Genomic DNA, 20,673 nt, shown 5'->3' with positions numbered 1-20,673 from the left:
CAGGACGCAAGCTCTGTAGACCTGGATCTTGGTATGTTCCGTCAGCTTCTTGTTGGACCAGACTCTCTTTGTGAGTCTGGAAAACGTGGTAGCTGCTTTACCGATGCGCTTGTTTAGCTCGGTATCGAGAGAATGAGTGTTGGAGATCGTTGAGCCAAGGTACACAAAGTCATGGACAACCTCCAGTTCATGCTCAGAGATTGTAATGCAGGGAGGTGAGTCCACATCCTGAACCATGACCTGTGTTTTCTTCAGGCTGATTGTCAGTCCAAAATCTTGGCAGGCCTTGCTAAAACGATCCATGAGCTGCTGGAGATCTTTGGCAGAGTGGGTAGTGACAGCTGCATCGTCGGCAAAGAGGAAGTCACGCAGACATTTCAGCTGGACTTTGGATTTTGCTCTCAGTCTGGACAGGCCATTTTGGACAGGCCATTTAATCCATATCTTTCAAGAGTTACAAAGAGATGCACGTTGTCAGTCAGTTCTTACAAGCAGCAGGTAGGTGTTGTCCATTTAAGGCTTGGTTCCCAAACATTTTAGCACCAGGACCCACTTTTTAAAACAATACTCTATCCAGTCCTACCTAGGTTTAGCAGATTTTTTTTTTTAAAAGGTGCTCCAGAACAAATATTTTATTTATTTATTTATTTATAAATAATAATAACCAGAAAAATGACCCTAAAACTTTTATCTCTCTGTATTTACATATGCTTGCAAACTGCAGGAGCTCAGCTCCATGAAGGGCAGTTAGCAGCTACCCTGCAAATTGCAGGAGCTGAGCTCTTTGCTGGGTAAGGGCTTGGCTGCAATCCTACCCATACTTACCTGGGAGTAAGCCCGATGGATTTGGGATTGATTTGGGATTACTTGGGAAGTAATGGGATTTACTTCTGAATATTCATGCATAGGATTGGGCTCTGAGGTAATTATCTGATCTTTCCATGGTGACCCACCAGTGGGTCCTGGCCCACAGTTTGGGAACCACTGATTTAAGATGAAATTGGAGTCGTGGTGAAGTTATTTCTGGTGGGGTTTGAAAGCAATCTTCAAGTGTTGACAATGACAGCAGAAAACAAAAGCAGCTTTTCTCTGTATGTATTTTAAGATACGACTTTATAAATGGAAAAAAACTGGTTGTAAAGGGATTTTGAAGGAAACTAAACTGAAGAGTGAAGGATGCTAAGAAAGTCCTATCTAAAGAGTGTCAAATATTTTGAGGCACTTAATTGCGATGGAATTTTAACCACAGAATCCTATGCATGTTTCATCAGAAGTAAATCTCACTGTGTTCAGTGGCACTTGCCAGTGGCGTATCTGGGGGGGGGGGTGCAAAGCACTAAGTCTTGCAGGGAGCCTTACTACAGTGTACAAGGATCTCTCCCTCTGCCCTTTGGAGCCATTCCAGGAGGTGGGAGCAAAACGGAGGTGTGCAATCCTGGGGCCTGATCCTGAGCATGTACACCTTTGGGCCACGATCCTGAGCATGTATATTCATAGGGCCTGATCCTGAGCCTCGCAGCAGTGTGCAAGGGGCCCTTCCCCTCCCCTTCGGAACCATTCCAGACGGGGGGGGGGAAGCAAAAGGAGGCATAGTCCTCCCACCTGGAATGGCTCCGAAGTGGATGGGGGGAGGCCCCTTGGACGCTGCGGTGAGGCTCAGGATCGGGCCCCAGAAGCTTACGCCTCTGGTTTAGTTCCCCCAGACTGGAACGGCTCCAAAGGGAGGGGCCCCTTGCACTCTGCGGGGAGGCTCCCCGCAACACTCAGTGCTTTGGCCCCCCTCTAGCTACGCCACCAGTACTTACTTCCAGGTTAAGTGTGCCTGGCAATGCAGCCCAAGGGAGGGAGTTGGCACCAGGGGCAGCTGGCTTCTATGAAGTTGCACAACAGCACAAAAGGCAGCGAGGGAGGAGCTTGTGAACTAAATCTGGGAAAGGGGGATGACCGAAGGGGTGAGGCGTAGTAACTTAGTAGTAACTTAATTCTCGTCGGGACCGTGGAGATCAGGAAGGGGAGGACTTGGGAGAGGAGAGCAAAGTCTGGAGCGGAGCCTCTGCAAGCGGGTGGCTTCCCAGCTCCACGCCCAGGCTGGGCTGCTGCCCTCCCCGGTAGTCCAGCTCGCCTCTTCCCAGCGACTGGCACAACTTTGCGCAACGCAGCTGGCTGGCAGACTGGCAGGGGCGGACTTGCCTTCCACCCCCAGCGCGATCGGGACTCCCCGGGAGAGGGGCTGCCTCCAGCATGAACCTCCAGCGCTGCTGCCGCGCTTGGCTGCCCAAGCTGGTCCGCAGGAGTCGAGTCAGCTGGGCACGCGATGGGGGACTGGCGCCCGGCGGCCAGCACTGCAGGGCGCGCGTGCAGGCGCATCGTGCGAGCCCCTGGCTCTGGAACCCACCACCGATCCGGCTTCTCCAGGGGGCCAACTCTTTCTCCACTCCCGGAGGAGGCAGCTACGAGGCGGTCTTCAGGGCATCCGTGGAGGAGCCGGAGGAGCTGTGGGCAGGAGCCGCGCAGGGCATCTCTTGGCACAAGCCCTGGGCAAAAACCATGGAGAGGAGAGACCCCTTTACCACCTCCTGGTGAGTGAGCGGTGGAGGAAACTCACCTGGTTACTGCTGCCTGAGCTGTGAGAAAACTTGCTCTTTCCATCCAGGCCAATGGTTCCCAAACTTTTGAGCACCAAGACCCACTTTGACCCACCTAGTTCTACTGGACTTGGAGATCTAGAAAGAAAATTTTTATTTATTTATAAGTAATATAATGACCAGAAAAAAGACCTTCAAACATTTATCTCCCTATATTGACACAAGCTTGCAAACTGCAGGAGCTGAGCTCTTTGCAGGGTAATTAGCAGTTACAGTATCAGTATCTAGCCTCAGGGATGGAGGCAATTAGGTATCTGATCTTTTCATTACCCTTTGGAGACCCACCAAAAATCAAGTCACGACCCACCAGTGGGTCCCGACCCATGGGAAGCACTGCTCTAGGCTCCCATGCCTTTAAAGGCTTCGAGCCAAACAGAAGATCCCCAGGTGAGGTGGTCACATGGTGAGGTGGACATGACATGTTGTGAGACTCTAGTAGCATAAGGGCACTATCCTAACCAGGTCTACGCAGAAGTAAGTCCTATTTTGTTCAATGGGGCTTACTCTCAGGAAAGTGTGGTTAGGATCGCAGCCTACGTTAGTCTAGTAGCATAAGTCAATATTCACTGTCAAGCGTGCCTCTGAGCAGATGCAGAATTCATACCTACCACAGAGAAGCTGCAACTGGTCCACACGTATCTGAGGTTGGGGAACTTGGCTTCTAGGCTGACTTGAGCCCCCTATATCACTGTTGTTTTCCCTTATAAATTAGCTACTGCTGGGGCAGAGTGACATCATAGCATATATTGCATTATGATTTTAATTCTGCTTTTCTCCCTTAAAGCTCATGGCGCACCATGTTTCTCCCCTGCACTCAAAATAAACTGAGAGAGTGACTGAACCAATGTCACCCAGTGTAGTGTCTGAGTGAGAACCTGATCCTAAGCCTACACTGCCACTTTCACCACTACACCACACTGGCTCTTGTGCCTTGTACACAGGATCACATCTTTTTAAATTTTGTGTTAACTCTTACATAATCACAGTGACTGGCTTTAAATAGATTTTCTACTCCTCAACCTGACTGTAAGGTGTTTGCAAGCCTTGGGCTTGGGTGGTAAGTGCCTGTGGGGTTTACTCAGTAGTGCAAGGAGAAATCTTCTGCATGCTCACTCTTTCCTGGTTCCCAGGGTTAGCCTTGGTTTATGTAACCCTGGTTAGCTAACCTGAGAAGGGATGGATATTGAAGTGTTCTTGTGGGTTAAAGGAATGAGATCAAAAGTGGTCATGATTACAGTGGGCAGTGTAGCAAAACTGGTTTTCAGAGTGGAAAAACATTTCTTGTCCTTCCGAATCCAGCTATTTATGCAATTATTGGGTTTGCCTTCTCTTACTGTATAGCATTACCAGCACATAGGTCAGGCACATTTTCAGGTTTAACCCACCCTTTTGGGGATCAAATTTAGGCCTCATTTATGATTTGCTTTTGCTTCATGGCAAGAGTATCAGATTGTCTCTCTGCAAACAGAAGTATGGCCGTGCATTCATATTGCAGGCTTTAGAATAGCAAGGTGAGAAGTAACTCTTACAAAGAGCTGTCACGGTTCTTCTGCTGGAACGGAGCATTTTTATCACGTGGCAGAGATGTCACAAATTCCACAGTTGGGTTGTGAATGTATTATCTGATTTAGGAGCCTGCTTGATGCTGCTTGGGCCAAATACAGGTGCTGGGAAAATGCTTATTCATGCTCAGGGGGAGGGTAAGCACTTTTAGGCATGTGCAGCCCAGCCAGTGCTGGTACCAGGTTGCTGGGCCCTGGGTCAAAGCCCTTGCCAAGTTACAGCAATCCACATGGTTGGAAACAATTGTCTAGAAAAAGTCCTTTGCCCAAAACATGGTGGTCAACGGAGACGTGTATCTATTTTGCCCATTCTTGGAGTTTGCCACCCCCGCCTTTTGCTATGGCAATCAGGTGCCCATTTAGAACATGCCCAACCCTTCCCAAACTGGCCTGGGGAGATGAACTCCAGTTCTTGTAACGTTACCTTCTAGGGTCACTGTGGCTTGTAGTAAAGGATCATTGCTTGAGTCCTCACTTTTTGACTTCATCAGCTATGGTCAAGGATACAACTGGACAATGATTAACCTGCATTAATATTTATCTACTAATAGAGACCTTGAGTGACTTGAGGGCCTATCGGTCTGTATGCGATACCAGGCCATCTGCAGATAAGGGCGTAGTTTCTGCATGGTTGGCAACCTTCAGTCTCGAAAGACTATGGTATAAGCCTACAGCACCCGGTATTCCCAGGTGGTCTCCCATCCAAGTACTAACCAGGCCTGACCCTGCTTAGCTTCTGAGATCAGACGAGATCAGGCATGTGCAGGGTAACAGTTGCTGCAGTTTCTGCATGTTTTGGAGATTACCAAAGTATTCAGAAGATGATACATTTGTAAATTAAAAGAAAAGAGCCTCCTGAGTCCCCTTCCCCAAAACAGCCTGAGCATTCTCAGTGACACCTTTGAATGTTGGAGTGCTTTTGGAAAAACAAAAGCAGAATGCTAGAGCTGTGTTTCTCAACCAGTGGTACTTTTACCACCAGTGGTACTTGAGATGGTGTCTGGTGGTATGCATGGGACCCCCACAGACTGGTAGCGAGACCAGCAATGCAACACAACAAGCAGCCATAGGAGGCTCGGTTCAATGGGCGGAGCTTGAAAAAGCTGCTTGAAAAAGCCCTCTTGTGTTGTGTCTGGCCTCCCAATCCGGAAGTAACTGGTGATTATATCATTGCCAGTTACATCTGGTGGTACTTCCAGTAGTTGGACCATGCAAAGTGATACGGCGGGGGACAAAAGTTGAGAAACACTGTGCTAGAGGGAAGGGAGAGAAAATTGTCCTGCTTGAGCCAGTTGGGTATGAGGGTTGGGGAGATGTAGCAAGAGCTGGACTTGCTGTCATGAGGAACGTTTTTCTCTCACTGTGAAATTAGGGATGAGTGTAAGGCGATGTTTTGTGTTATTTAGCAGCTCTGAAGCTTTATAATTTAAAATGTATATACGTAAAATACCTTTTTTTTGTAGGACTCTTTCCATTCCTCTCCCTTGTATTCTGGAATTCTATCTTGATTAAGGATCCTACACAAGTGTAAAATTGGAATATAACCTTTTGGCAGCTTTATTTCTGTCTCTTTTTTAGGTTTGTTGGGGGAGAGCTGAATGTTTGTTATAATGCTATAGATCGCCATGTTGAAAATGGACATGGGGACCAGATTGCTATCATCCACGACAGTCCTGTGACAAATACGAAGGAGGCTATAACTTATAAAGAAGTTCTTGAACAGGTATGTTTGTTGGATATTCTTAACAGACAAAACCACTAAAAGAGCAACATTTTCAAAGTATGTTGATAAAATTCTGAATAGAGATAACACATGTTGCTCTGTCCACTTTGATGTTCTAGCACGGTGTTTCTCAAACTGTGGGTCAGGATGCACTAGGTGGGTCATGAGCCACCTAGTTCCCCATTCATTTCAATATTTGGTTCCTAGTTCCCCATTCATGGGCTCCCCATTCATTTCAATATTTTATTTTTAATATATTAGACTTGATGCTACCCTGGTAAGTGATTGCATTTGGGGAAATGTCACAGATCTGTACATTTAACGGGCTACTATGGAGATATTTTTAACGATTGTAGTCAATGGGACTTACTCCTGCGTAAGTGTGGCTAGGATTGCAGCCTAGGATTGTAAAAAATTTTCCTGCTTGATGATGTCGCTTCCGGTCATGACATCACTTCTGGTGGGTCCTGACAGATTCTCATTCTAAAAAGTGGGTCCCGGTGCTAAAGGAGCGAGAACCACTGTTCTAGCAAATGTTCTGGTGTTGTGGGTAAGTAAAGCTACATGAAGTCTCTTGCCCGTGATTCACTGTATATAGTTATAATTGCATCTGGCTATAAATTACCATTGATCTTGAAGTTTTGACAGTGAAGTTTTGACTCTTGTAATTCCGCTATTTTCTTATAATCTGTTATCACGTTTCTTCAAGTTGGGAAAATAAAGCCAACTTTCTCCTCCTTTAGTATAAGTTTTAGTAGGAATGCTTATGTGAACCATCCATATAACCTGGGATTATTATAAAACCTATTGGGAGATAACTATCTCACAGCCAAATCCTATCCCTGGCTGCTCCACTGGGTGCTACCACGGTATCCAGCGGTGCGGCCGGGTCTCCTGCATTATGCGCTGGCTATTTTGTGGCTCTACAAGTTTGGTGCCCCCCCTTGCGTGCCTGCCCATCTCCCATGGAAGAGGGGAGGGTGGGTAAGCAGGAGCAGGCAGGTGAGCCAGTTGATGGCAGGAGTGAGACATCTCTGCCCCCTCCTGTTCACTTACCAACAGCATGATGCGCATCCTCCCTCCTCTGTGCCACTTGCTTTTCCACTGAATGGAAGCAGTGTGCACTGGAGCTGCGCCAGCTGTTTTTTTGCTTCCACCTTCCTCTTCCATCAGTCAATTGATTAGAATCTATTGTGGCTCCATGTTGGAGATTGGGAGGGATGTTCTTCTAGGTCAGTGTTTCTCGACCAGTGGTACCTGTATCACTGGTGGTACTTGAGGTGGTGTCAGGTGTTACTGATGGGAACCCTAAACCCCTGCCAGAGAGACCAGCAATGCAGTGCTGCAAGAAACAGTAGAAGGTTTGGCTTGGTGAGCAGAGCTCCAGTGTGCACTTTTTACGTGCTTGAAGAAGCCCTCCTGTCCATTCTGAGCCTCTTACTGGTGTTTGTTGTGTTGCTTCTGGCCTCCCCGTTCAGAAGTAACTGGCGATGACATCATCATCAGTCACTTCCTGTGGTATTTCCAATAGGTGGACCATGCAGAGTGGTGTGGTAGGAGACAAATGTTGAGAAACGCTTCTCTATATGTTATTACGAGCAGTTTCAATGCTTGTGTCATTAAATACATTACCTTTGCATTGTATGCTACCACTGGAAAGGTGTTTTGACTGCAATCCTATGCTCACTCTCCTGGGAGTAAACCCCATGGTGGGGCCTATTTTGTAGCAAGCCTGTATGCTGACTGTGTTAGCCACCTTTCTGTTGGCAGTTCAATGGCTTGCTTTCGGGGAAGAGATTTGGTGCTGACTTGGTGCTGACATTTGTCCTGGTTTCTTTTTCAGCGGTTGCATTTTGGGATGTTTTATGGCTATATCACATTGTAATTATTCGTATTTTAAAAAATGTTCTCCTATTTTCTTTTATAATGTTGTCATCGGGTGCTAACCTTGACAGAGGAGGCTGTGCAGGAGCTTAAAAGCAATCAGCTACATTTCTTTATTCACTTGCTATGGTTAGCCAATTTGTTCTGTCCTTTTGATATTTACTGGTTGCAATAAATCTTTGATCAACATAATACTAAGTGGGGTGGAAAGAGATCTCTGAATTATTTATAATATATCATAATCGCTTTTGTAAAATTTGCATTTCAGGTTACAAGGTGCTGTGAAAATGTGCTGATGTTTGTTATAAAACCGGTTTTCACTTCAGCTGCCTGCAGTAGTCTGTGCTGTATATAATGTTTATGTATTTTTAATAACATAAGCTTTAGGGAAGAGAGAGCCATGCACCTGTAAACAGACTACAGCGGTGCTTCCCAAACTTCTGCAAGGGGGTTGCGAGCTCTGGAAGTGTGTGCAGGAGGGGCTATGGCAGCAATGCAATCCCAGGTTTGCACTGCTGCTGGGGGGGAGGGTTGTTTTTTTTTTAAACTTACCAAAGGGAGTGCTGGCCTCCAGGGTGTATATGAGGGGAGCCCCGCAGACATCTCTACAGGGCTTCCTAAGCCTCCAAAACAAAACAAAAAAGCAATAGAAAACCACTTCCGGTTTTCAATTTGTACCTTTAAAGGCACAAGTGCTTCTCTGGCTAGTGGGTCACTACCCACCAGTTTGGGAACCATTGGACTAGATGCTGTGACTGTAACCTAGAGGTTATTGAATCTCTAGCACATACTGTATTTTATAATATGAAGATTTACATACTGTTTTTAAAAAAATCCATTACTGACCTGCTACTCAGAGACTTGCGATGATGTAATTTTGTGTTCCCTTCTTTCTACTTTTGACAAACCAACTATTACCCAATTTGCTGATTATCTCTATGGTGTCATCCAGAGATGCAGAGTTAATTCCGTTGCTCCTCATAGAGCTGCTAATATAAGAGTTTGTGGGAACCCCTGTGTTAGGGGCAGGCCATTTTTGTTCTTCCTTTATTTGTATTTATGCTTATGCCTAATAAAGGTTCATGAAATGAAATGAAAACCACTGGACTACAGTGCTTTGTAAGTTAAGGCAGTACAAAGAAACCCGTCACTTGCTAATTATGTGATCTTTTAGAAATTGTCAACGAAGAAGACATGTAAAGGTTAACTGTCAAAAGTGTGGCATTTGGCCAACTCTTGTGGGTGTTGAATACCGGCTAAATGGTTACACAGAAAGCTAAAGGTCTTGTTAATAAAAACGTTTGACTGGTTTAAAGCATATATCGTTAAACAATGAAGGAGCATTCATTGTTTAAAAATGGGTCTTTTGAACCAGTCAATTTTTTTTTTAATTCAACCCTCTTTGAATGAATATTCTCTCTTCCTCCATTTCTGATCTCCTTTAATACAGGAATACAGTTTCTTGTGCATCTTCAGATATGAGAGAGAGAGAGAGAGAGAGAGAGAGAGAGAGAGAGAGAGAGAGAGAAGCTCAATATTGAGCTGAAAATTCTGTTCAATTCCTTTCCCAACAGGAAAATTATTAGTTGGTCTTGTGTAGGTCACTCTTACCTTTGGCTTTTAGCCATTGTTCAAACCTCCTACACTGCACCTTTTCTCCATTGTAGATATCCACAGTCACTTCTGGAACAGGTCATGTGATGGCTCAGAAGATAACTGCCCCCTTCATCTTTTCAAAGCAGGACAAAATGCATATTTCATATGTGCTACAACTCTACTAACAAACAGCTTTTACTATACCAGTGATATAGGATACAGGGCTATGGTTTGGTCTATGGGCATTTAAGCATGAAATCAGTGTCTTTTTCTCAAACTTTTGTGCGTCTCATTTTGAGGGAGAGACTGGAGATAAAATCCAGACACCATTCAATTAACACTGCCTTGATGTACACATTTTCAAAAAAGCATGATTTGCAAATTAATACCGGAAGTCTAGTTTATGCTGACAGTTTTTGAAATAACGCAGTCAGTTAGCTGCCAATTAGTTGCTAACAACAGCATTAGATTTTGGGAGCTTCCTGTGGGGAAGGGGAAGATAAAAAATAGAGGCAGAAAGTACATTCACAGAACTGCTGCTCAGTTTTCTTACCAGCCTCTTTGTTTTTTTCATTGCTTTCTAAACCATCAGCTTTTCAAAGATGTGCTGATTTCCAAGAACATAATCCCTGCATAAGTCGACAGGGGCCTGCAATGGTTACTGTGTGGAGTACTACTCAAAATCTTTTTAAAAACTATAGAATAGTGTCTCAGTTTGTGCTTTTTTAAAACATAGGATACATATATTTTCAACCCCCAGTGAAATTGCTGTCCATCTTAAATTTTAATACTCAGAATATTTTCCTTTAATTAATGACTGTGCTATCCAACCCAGCAGAATAAACAATGCAGTCTTTGATTCTGTTTCCCCCCCCCCCCAGGTTTGGTGGCATAATAATGTTCCTACAGATCACTGCTCAGTGTGAAAACTCTGCATAGGAGAGGAGAAACAGACGTAATTGGGTTGGATGAGGAAATGGTTATTGCAGAGTAGCTCTCAGATTTTCACAGCAAAAGCACAATCCTTGCATTTTGCACAACTCTATTAGCACCTTGGTTCTCACTTTCTGTCTCCTGATCCCAAAGGGGAGACTGAAAACTTTCTGTTTATATTCCCCATCCGTTCTGAAGCCCATCTGCTGTTTAAGTTGCTCACAAATCTGAGTGATAGTGATCAAAGCTGGCCCAACCAGGTGTGCTGCCCGATGCTGCCCCTTACTCACTTCTCCTGTCTTTGCCAGGGGTGTGTGTGCACTCCTTTCAAAAAGAAAGCCCTTTACGTTCTTTCCATTTGCCACCCTGACAAAGGGTTTATAGTTTAAAGGCCTGCGATCCCTTTAAACTTTATATGCTGCACAAGGAAGGAGCGCTTTGCTACTCTTCCCCTTGCTTTGTCCTTGCATAGGGTTTAAAGGGAATGCATCTTTTGGATGCCTCATGAGCATGGGTGGGGAGAGTGAAGTCTGCCTTCCTCATACAGGGTTTACATTTTAAAGAGATGCATTTCTTTTTAAACTTATTTTTCAGCAAATGTCTTATGGACTATGGGTTAGGACTCACATGGCCCAATCCTATCCTAGCATTCAGCCACCATAACTAGCATTCCAGTGGCAATTGTGATTCTGGCACCTGTGCCACCTGGGTCCAGGACTGTTAAATACCACCCTCCCCCCCCAAAGCCTAAAAAGTAATTTCTGGTTTTCAGAGAAAATGGCAGTCTGGAAGTGTGTTTAGCTATGTGCTTCCAGACAGCTTCTGGAAAAGCTGTGGAGGCCCAGTGTGCAAAGAGGAAGAGGAATGACCACCTGTGAGAGTGAGTTGGTGGGGACATCTGAAAGAAAGGGTGGCACTTGGTGTGGGCTGCCATACACCCTTTGTCTCTTTGGACTCGCACCAGCTAAACTGGCAATTGGGAGGCTCTTGGGGAGGTAAGGGAAGATCTTTCTGTTCAGTCCCCTCTACCATAGTATACAGTGAAGCCCATTTTGGCACAGCTGCATTCTAGATGGGGAAAACCATAGGGCTGGACTTGGCGCAGCCATTTTCAGCCTTTTTCATCTCATGGCACACTGACAAAGCACTAAGTTTGTCACCATCCGTTTTTGGACAATCGAAAAGACACAACACGCTGCTGGTGGGAGGCTCCTACCCCCCCCCAATGGCTTGACTAATAAATAACCCTCCCCAAACCCCTGTGGCACACCTGTGGATCGTTCATGGCACACCAGTGTGCCATGGCACAGTGGTTGAAAATGACTGACTAAGGGCACAATCCTAAGCAGGTCTACTCAGAAGACACAAAATAGGACTTTTGAGTTCAGTAGGACTTACTCCCAGGAAAGTGAGGTTAGGATTGCAGCCTTAGAGTGATTTATCCTACAGTATTAATGATTATCCCATTTATTGACATTTTGTTTTCCTTGAATCTCCATGCCTGTTCCTAGGAAAGTATTTGTGCATTTATTTCCATCCCCCGTCCTGTGTCTGTCTGGTTGCTTTCAGAAATTCTATACATTTCATTCCAATAGCCAGAGTTTTACATTACTGTTTCCCCATGTATGCACTGCTGAAACAGAGACGCCTGCGTTAGCTCGGTCATGTTGTGAGAATGGATGATGGGCGGATCCCAAAGGATCTCCTCTAGGGTGAACTCGTGCAAGGAAAGCGCCCTACAGGTAGACCACAGCTGTGATACAAGGACATCTGCAAGAGGGATCTGAAGGCCTTAGGAGTGGACCTCAACAAGTGGGAAACCCTGGCCTCTGAGCGGTCCGCTTGGAGGCAGGCTGTGCAGCATGGCCTTTCCCAGTTTGAAGAGACACTTTGCCAGCAGTCTGAGGCAAAGAGGCAAAGAAGGAAGGTCCATAGCCAGGGAGACAGATCAGGGACAGACTGCACTTGCTCCCGGTGTGGAAGGGATTGTCACTCTTGGATTGGCCTTTTCAGCCACACTAGACGCTGTGCCAGAACCACCTTTCAGAGCGCGATACCGTAGTCTTTCGAGACTGAAGGTTGCCAATGTATTCCTTTGTGTAATCCTATGCATGTCTATTCAGAAATAAGTTCCTTAGTGTTCAATGATGCTTACTCTCAGAAAAGTGTGTGTATTATCAATCAACAATACTTAGTCATAACTAATTAAACTTGGGGTACAACCCTTTTGGGGGGAGCTAGCTTGATATGGGGGACCCCTTCCCATAAAGCTAAATAAAACTAAGAAAGTTGTTGGAAGTTGGTAGAATTTGCTTCGTCTCCTATATTAGTATTTACTTGGTGTAATAAATATATTATTATTTTCTAAGAGGCAGACTTTCTACTGTGAGCACATATATGTGGAGTTATTTTTTATGCACTTATCTTACTCTCTAGCTCCCCCATTCTTAGCTTGCCAAACACGATCAAATAGAGTTGCTCATGAGTGAAATGCACTGAAAGGTTTTTAAAGTCCCCTTTTTTAAAATAGCATTTTGATTTAGAGTCTACTTTAATTGTGATTTGTTTTCAGAGTAAAGGTTGCAAACTTTAATCTCTTGCTTGTGCCAAGTTTGCTGATGCAATCCTTTTTGACATCTTGCTTCAGTTTTGTGTCGCAGTTGTGTCATTTAAATGGTGCAAACCATGCATTTTGAACCATGCATTTTATGTTTGTGACACATTTGCAGTGACTTTTTTTTCTTTCTGAACAATGAAATATTATAGATTCTGAAACCCTTTTAATAAACTGTCCTTTGAGGTAGTTTTTGGCCCTTTGAATGGTGGAGCAGTGACAGCATATGGCAGGGGTCTCCAAACGTTTCAACCCCAGGGCCACATCATATATTTTAACATGGTGTCAAGGACCAGATGTGACCCGCCGGCTGAAGTTTGACGACCCCTGGCATATGGCATTAAAATAGCCTCCAAATAATTTTAACCTGTTCCTTACTTAGGTCTCCACTCTAGCTGGTGTCATGGTGAACCATGGGGTGAAGAAAGGAGATACCGTTGTCATCTACATGCCCATGATTCCGCAGACAGTGTACACGATGCTGGCGTGTGCAAGAATAGGAGCTGTTCACAGCCTCATTTTTGGTGGATTTGCATCAAAAGAGCTTTCTACTCGCATTGATCATGCCAAGGTAATGACATTTTGATCAGGTTTTCAAAGGAAGTGCTTGTAGAATGGAGGCTTGTAAATACCCACTTCAGTGCTTGAAATATTGAAGACTAGATGGGGGAGGGGTGTCTTTGGTGAAACCCACAAGTCCCACGCTGTGGCTCTCTGTTGTTTAATTATTTCCTGGCCCCTTCTAAATCCTTCTAAAATTAGTAGCTAAGGAATTGGAACAAAAGTCAAGGGGAAACACCTCTCCCCAGCCCTCATGTAATTTAAGCAATGATGCCTCACCAATCCCTGTAACTGGGCAGGGAAACTTTTGTAAATGGGAAAGATTATTTTTGTTTTTCACATGACTGTAGTGCTAAAAACGACTGACTGAGGGCGCAATCCTAACCCCTTATGTCAGTGCTTTCCAGCACTAAGGGCAATGCAGCTCTGAGGTAAGGGAACAAACACTCCCTGACTTTGAGGAGGCCTCCGTGAGTGACACCGAACTGCAGGATGCAACACATGTCCCACTGGCACTGCTATGTCAGTGCTGGAAAGCATTGACATAAGGGGTTAGGATTGCACCCTAAGGGTACAATCGAGAACTGATGATGGTAAGTCCCTACCGCCGGCCTGGGAGTGCTACTGCACATTTGTGCCTCCTTAAGAGTCAGCTGAGACAGCCCATTCATGTGTGTTGACTCATGTAGGCTGAATCCATCCTCCGTTCCACTGGATGGAGATAAGGTTGTGTTGGCCAAGGGTGATTGGCATGCAGGGTTGGGGAAGGAGGAATGGGGCGTTTCGGGGTGGGAGGCCGCAGACAGACCAGTGGGCCTGGGAGAGGGGTAGGACCAGCCTCTGGCACTTGTCAGTCAAGTGTTTTTATATTCCCTCCTGTAATCTGATCCCCGTCCTATTATGTTTGGCGTCCTATTATGTTGGCAGCAGAAAGTCCTGAAGCACATAGGATCTAGCTGCCAGAGCAACTTATGCCAGAACAGGCTTCTTTAGAGATGAGCCATAGGTTAGTATGTCAACTCCCCTGCCAGGTGAGGCTGTTTATGCAGCCTTGTGCTTGCTCTGCTTCAAAGATGCTAACTCATAGGATAGACCCTAGCCCTAGGGCCATAAGGCAGTGAATGTACATTTTTCCACTGTCTGTTCTGGATTGTATAAAGTACTCCTCCAATTATATAGGAATGGCTTTGAGTACATAAGCAGACATGCAAGCAATGTTTTAACGGGCATATAATACTCCCTTACTTATTGCGCCACTCATTTCGGTAACAAATGGATGGCAAGAACTACCCCCCCCCTTTTCAGACCTGAGAGATGCTGGTTGATGTTATGTTGGGTGCCTCTATCTAGTAGTCACTAGATCTGTTGTATGTTTTTTTTTTTAAATATAACTATCACAGACACTGAATTACTAAGTTTTGATCAGTAAATCCACATGTGGTTAACAACCTGAGCTTTAAGTTATATTTTTTTCTACATTGTTTAACATCCTTTTGTCTATCTAAAGAGTCTAAGTAAAGTTATGTGTTTATGTAGTCTTGCACTAGGATATTTTTAGACATCACAGTAGATGTACATTATTGCAAGACATCTTCGTTTGTTTTCCCTCCCCTCTCACTGACTCACTTTTCTCGTACAATGGTGTGTAATTCAGGTCTCATGTTACTAACAAAAAAAGAGGCTTTGTTAGGAATGATGGCTTCTCGATCCATACTTGCTTTCTTTATGGATGAGTGTGCTGTAGCTAATGTTTTTTTGCTTTCATTTTACAGGCTGGTCCCCTTATCCATGGGGGTTCCATTCTGGAAGCCCCCGCGGATAGCTTAAACTGCAGATACAGGCAAATGCCCATTCCCGAGGTCCCGGGTAGCCACCCCCCCAGAGGTGAGAGGCGTCTGAGCTCAGCAGAGATGTCTCTGGCCTCTGCTGAGCTCAGATTGAGCTCAGAAGCTGAAAACATGTGACTTCTGGTTTCAGGGAGAAACCGGAAGTGGCATTTTTAATGCCTTATAAGGCATTAGGAGGTCTGGGAAAGCCTCTGAGGTGGTGCGCATGGGGTTGCATGTGTTGGGTGGGTCCGGACCTGATCCATGGATAAGTGAATCCGTGGATATGAGGACCCCCATGTACTAACATCAAGCCTGCAAAAGATGTCCATATAAACCCAGGAATGAGGGAAAATGAACCTTCTTTGAGATGTCACACAAGATAATAGCCAAAGAATTAGTTTAAGAGTAAAATTAAACAAACAGCCCTATTGTGTCCAAATTTCCAGCACTGATGCAGCTGTGCCAATGGGGCATGTGCTGCATCCTGCATTGGGGGGCAGTCATGAAGGCCTCCTCAAGGTAAGGGAACAAATGCCTTGAGGCTGCATCAGTGCTGGAAAGTTGACTTTGTAGTCTCTTTCTGTCTCTGTTCATCTCGTGAATTCTTCATTCATGAAGCTCTTTGAAAAGGTGAGCAAACACTGAATCTTATCTAATGAAAATAATTATTTTCCTATTCTACTTCAAAAATAGCACATGCACTGTGTCGGTTTACTGTAGTTTATCTTGAATTTTAAAGAGCCTTGGGAATGCTGCATGAGCCCAACACCGGTCGTTGTTAGTCTTGTCAAGCTACTGGGGTCTAAAAGACATTAAAAGTGATTTTAGTTGCAGAACTGAAGTTTAGGTTTGTCACTTTGTTTCACCAGGTAGGCTGTGATGGGTCTGCAGTTTTATGTTAAGAATTGCATCACCTGAAGCGTTTAATTTAATATATTCTAATGTGAAAAGCATCCCTGTAGCATTTGATGGTGATGTAATTTTGACAATAACATTCTCATTACTGGAATTACTCACTTGTTTTTAACAGTGATTACTCTTTTCCTCCAAATCTCTCAGCTAACAGGTGCTGATATTTGTTTAAATTACAGGGGTGTCCAAAGTTTTTGGCAGGAGGGCCACATCATCTCTCTGACACTGTGTCGGAGGCCGGAAAAAAGGAATTAATGTACATTTAAAATTTGAATAAATTTACATAAATGAATATATTAGAGATGGAACTTATGAGTAAATGAAGATCTTGCAATAGCTGCGAAACACCCTCGGCCTGCAGCCCATGCAAGAGGTTGAACAGTCATCATCAAATTGAAACGGTCACATTGGGCCAGTGTGGGCTCTAGCAAGTCTCTGGAGGGCCAGAGGCTCACTGAAGTCTGGGGGACCCCTGCGGGCTGGATTAGGGGTCCCTAAGGGCCGTAAATGGCCCCGGGTTTAGGAACCCCTGGTTTAAAAATTTATATCCTGCCTTTCCCATGCCTTAGCACATGCTCAAGGGGGTTTACGACTTCCATGCTAAAACGTGCAATAACTAAGATCATTAATAAGAAACCAATAATATCTATTGTGGGGGCGGGGGATGGACAGCCATTTAAACGAAAGCATTATTACAGAGGCACAGAGGGCAAACATCAACCCATCTCACAAACACCAAATAAAACAGAAATGTTTTGAACCTCACCCCAAAGCCATGAGGAAGGGGTAGTCCTTAATTCAATTTTTCAAAAAGTGATCTGTTAATTCCTAATCCTTTTCTTATTCCTTATAGCCCAAACTTATTGTAACATCGACGGTTGGAATAGAACCTGGAAGAAAGGTGGAGTATGTACCACTTTTAGAGAAAGCGTTGGAGATGATCACGCATCAGCCAGAGAGAGTTCTGATTTACAGTCGCCCTAACATGGTAGAGTTAAATTGATCATTTTCTACACACTTTTGGATTAATTTTTTTTCTTTACATTTTCTCTGAATATTTATAATTGGTATATTTCATATCATGAGACTTAAACTGTATTTAATTATCTCCATGATGAACCTCTGCTGCTTTGCTTATTTAAACCACTTAATTTTGTACATTTTTTAAAAATGCAGCTGCTAAAACCCCTGCGGTTGAGAGATTAGATAATTTCAATAGCTCCATCTAGAAGACCCGATGAATATTTCCGAGTCACTCTGTTTTTATTAAAGTGTTGCAGTGTTCTGTCCCTTGGTGTGCAGGGATCTGTCCTGCTGAAACAAGGACGTGACCTGGATTGGCGGGATGAAATGGCTAAAGCCAAGCCGTGTGACTGTGTCCCGGTCCCTTCTGATCATCCACTTTATATTCTTTACACATCAGGAACAACAGGCACCCCCAAGGTAGGCTCTGTCTTGCAGGTGAAATATCTACGACCAAATTATGTTCTATTCCACTTGAGAAAACATTTAATTAAAAGCCGGACAGCCTTTCCCCCAAAATTAGTACTGACAAAAGATGATCATTGTCAGAGCTGGTTTTAATCACACCTGGTCATATTTCGCTGCTCTTAACTTATTGCTCTTAGTGTTCTGAAATATATTGTTAGTGGTTGTCTGAGCCAATAGCATTCCCCCCCTCCCCCCCATGGAACTGTTCTCAGCATACAGTGGCATCTTGTGCAGTTCAGCTTGAGATTTCTAGCTAGCTTCACTTTGTCTCTGATCTTCACATTCTGTTCGTTCCCGTAGATAACACTGCATGACTTTGCTCCTGTCTAGTGCTGGATGTGGATAAGATGAAGGAACTATGCTCCTGTGTTGTGTGATGGCATATGGATGAGATGGATGAAATATGCCCAGACTGAATGATGTGTGTGTGTGTGTGAAGGATTTCAGAAGCAAATAAGAAAGCAAGTGGAATGATGATAGCACCTCAGCTGACAGAAGAGAAGGCAGGCTGACTGAAGGGAGTTATGCCTAGTAATTAGTGTTCACACGCCTTCTGCTCTCCTCTTTCTTTTCTTAGTGGATCAGCAGCTGAATGGGGAGCAAACTGGTAGTTTTTATCTGCTGCCCCTATCCTAGGCTACTGAGACTTGGCAGAAGGGGGCTGTCTGGCAAAAACACCCCTCCCAGGAGAACACTGAACCCCAGGGTTCCTATTAAGAATCAAAACCAGAGTAGTAGCTGCACAAATGATCAGATGTGACAACCCACTGAATTACCTGGGAACACGGACTAGGTTGGCAAGAGTCAACAGTTTAGTTTATTAAAAATGCAAAAGGATATGAATTAAGCAAAATGGAAAGAAGGGGGAGGCTTAGGAAGAATGCAGGCAAGCCAATGGGAAATGCCTGAACTCAACTAGGTGGACACAAAGAAAAAAAAATTGCCCAAATTAGATACAGTAACCACTAATGCCCAGCAGATGAAGCTGGGCATTAGAGCAAAACCACCCCCAAAGCATCCCTTCCCTAAACCAATGAAGTTTGCAAGCTGGGCATGGAATAGAAGGGATAACGAAACAAAAAATAATTCCTGAATGCGTTTAGCTACAATTACAGTCCTTATTGCTAGCTACTCACATTGTCCTGGTTACAATCCTCAGTCCTATACTTACTGGAGAGTGAGTGGGTGCCTGTGAACCAGGATTAGGTATTCACAATAGACCATGCAGAAAATGCACAAGCATCTCTGTGCACGAACTAAAGTAACTTAGGTTTGATAATGACTGGAGGAGTGGAGCTCACTTGGCCTCTCCATCCTTCTCCTTTGTCCAGATCAGGGTTCACCATAGTACAGCCCACAGGGCAGATTTGGTGTTTGGTGAAAGCTTTTGCCCTTCCCATTAGCGGTGTTTACCATCCCGCTGGACCTCCGCTTCTCTATTCACCCAGTCTGGGCATGGGGACCCACTGGGCAGTTGTGTCTGCCCTGAAATCCTGATGCAAAACCTGCTGGGGCAATGAGCAATAGATGCAACTGCCCAGGGCATCCTATGCCCAGATCTGTTGAACAGAGAAGTGGTGGCGCGGTGGAACGGTGAACACCACTCGGAACAAAGAGGGCTTTTTTTAAAGCACGACGGTCTCCAGTTTGGAAACTTCTGACCTAGATCGATGCATTTGGCTGCCTAGTTGATGTGTATGCCAATCTTAGTACTTTGGACAGGGAGAAATTTGTGAATCCACAAGCACACATGGTGGGTGGATAATGGAATTTAAACAAAGGGCATAAGGTAGTTTGCAGAAGGATGCTCCAGCAGCTTTTTACACTGGTGAACTGGAGCTTCTGTAGACTAGAAGTGTCCAAAAATAAGCAAGCATGGACTAAAAATAGGGGAAAGGCAGGGCATTCATCATAGGTACCTACTGATCCATCTATGAGGAGAGATGGAGAGTGTTTCCAATGTTGAGTGTCACTGCGTGGAAGAGCAAATCCCTTGCACAGTTATCTGGTGAGAGCTTATTGCAGTGTTCAAAAGGGAGCCCATATGGGGATGGATGCTCAAGTTCTAGGCATGGAAATAGTTTGTGTATTTGCCTTCAAGCATTAGAAAGGAGTGATGACCAAGTGCTGTAGCACACAACCAAGAGGATTAGGGAACTGTCCTAAGGATTAGGGAACTGTCCCACCTAAAATCGGGTGGGATTTTTTTCTTGGTGGGATTCATGCGGTAATCATGGCCAAGCCAGGCGTGTGAATTTCCCTGCCTGCTGTGGTTTCATATCTAGTGTATCAACCAGATTCACATACTAACGGCTTCCATTTTTAAAAGATCAAGTAGCTCCGAAAATGAAGGCGGCTGTTTGCTATGTTTTCTGAGTTCCTGGAGGCCCCCTAGGAGGTTGCAAAATGGAAGTTAATTGCTTCGGCAAGTTAAATTATGGTAATAGTAATTTCCCTTATGGAAAGAAGTGTCAGTGCGTGCCTGCTTACAAATGATCTTAATTTCAAATTGCTTCTCACTTAGGGTGTTGTTAGACCAACAGGTGGCTACGCAGTTATGCTAAACTGGACAATGTCTGCTGTATATGGACTTAAAGCCAGAGAGGTAATTCCTGCCTATGTGCTAGTTCATAATTTTGAACAAGGTTTGAATGCTCTGTGCATAAGTGTTCTTTGTGTTTTTGTTTTTAGGTCTGGTGGGCAGCCTCTGACTTGGGTTGGGTGGTTGGTCATTCCTACATTTGTTACGGACCTCTGATGCATGGGAATACAACTGTTTTATATGAGGTAATTGCCTATTTAGAGGTTGTACTGGACTTTCCGATTTTTGAGGTATGGCATTGTGGAAAAGAGCAGTGTGTCTTTAACTCTTCGCTGTCTTTAAACCAGTGTTTTCCAAATGTTTTAGCATCGACCCACTTAA

The 20,673-nt window shown here is 44.5% G+C and overlaps 1 protein-coding gene and 1 pseudogene across 3 annotated transcripts in view; one reads left to right on the top strand and one right to left on the bottom strand.

Moving 5' to 3' along the window:
* The window catches only part of ACSS3 (acyl-CoA synthetase short chain family member 3), an 87,053-nt gene that overhangs the window by 35,317 nt on the left and 31,063 nt on the right, over window positions 1-20,673 (top strand). For 2 of the 3 annotated variants that reach the window (XM_066634069.1, XM_066634068.1), the window contains exons 1-7: window positions 2,225-2,579; window positions 5,786-5,930; window positions 13,340-13,528; window positions 17,113-17,247; window positions 17,562-17,702; window positions 20,275-20,355; window positions 20,442-20,537. In XM_066634069.1, coding sequence (XP_066490166.1) covers window positions 2,242-2,579; window positions 5,786-5,930; window positions 13,340-13,528; window positions 17,113-17,247; window positions 17,562-17,702; window positions 20,275-20,355; window positions 20,442-20,537 — 1,125 coding nt within the window. In that variant the 5' untranslated portion in view covers window positions 2,225-2,241. Of the gene's footprint in view, window positions 1-2,224; window positions 2,580-5,785; window positions 5,931-13,339; window positions 13,529-17,112; window positions 17,248-17,561; window positions 17,703-20,274; window positions 20,356-20,441; window positions 20,538-20,673 lie in introns of those variants that run through there. The other variant, XM_066634070.1, reaches the window with a different exon arrangement.
* Window positions 4,873-4,992, bottom strand: LOC136657906 (5S ribosomal RNA; annotated as a pseudogene).

This window comes from Tiliqua scincoides, chromosome 7, assembly GCF_035046505.1.
Source record: "Tiliqua scincoides isolate rTilSci1 chromosome 7, rTilSci1.hap2, whole genome shotgun sequence".
Taxonomy (NCBI): Eukaryota; Metazoa; Chordata; class Lepidosauria; order Squamata; family Scincidae; genus Tiliqua; species Tiliqua scincoides.
Note: the sequence above shows the minus strand (reverse complement) of the source record. Positions and strands in the feature narration are given on the sequence as shown.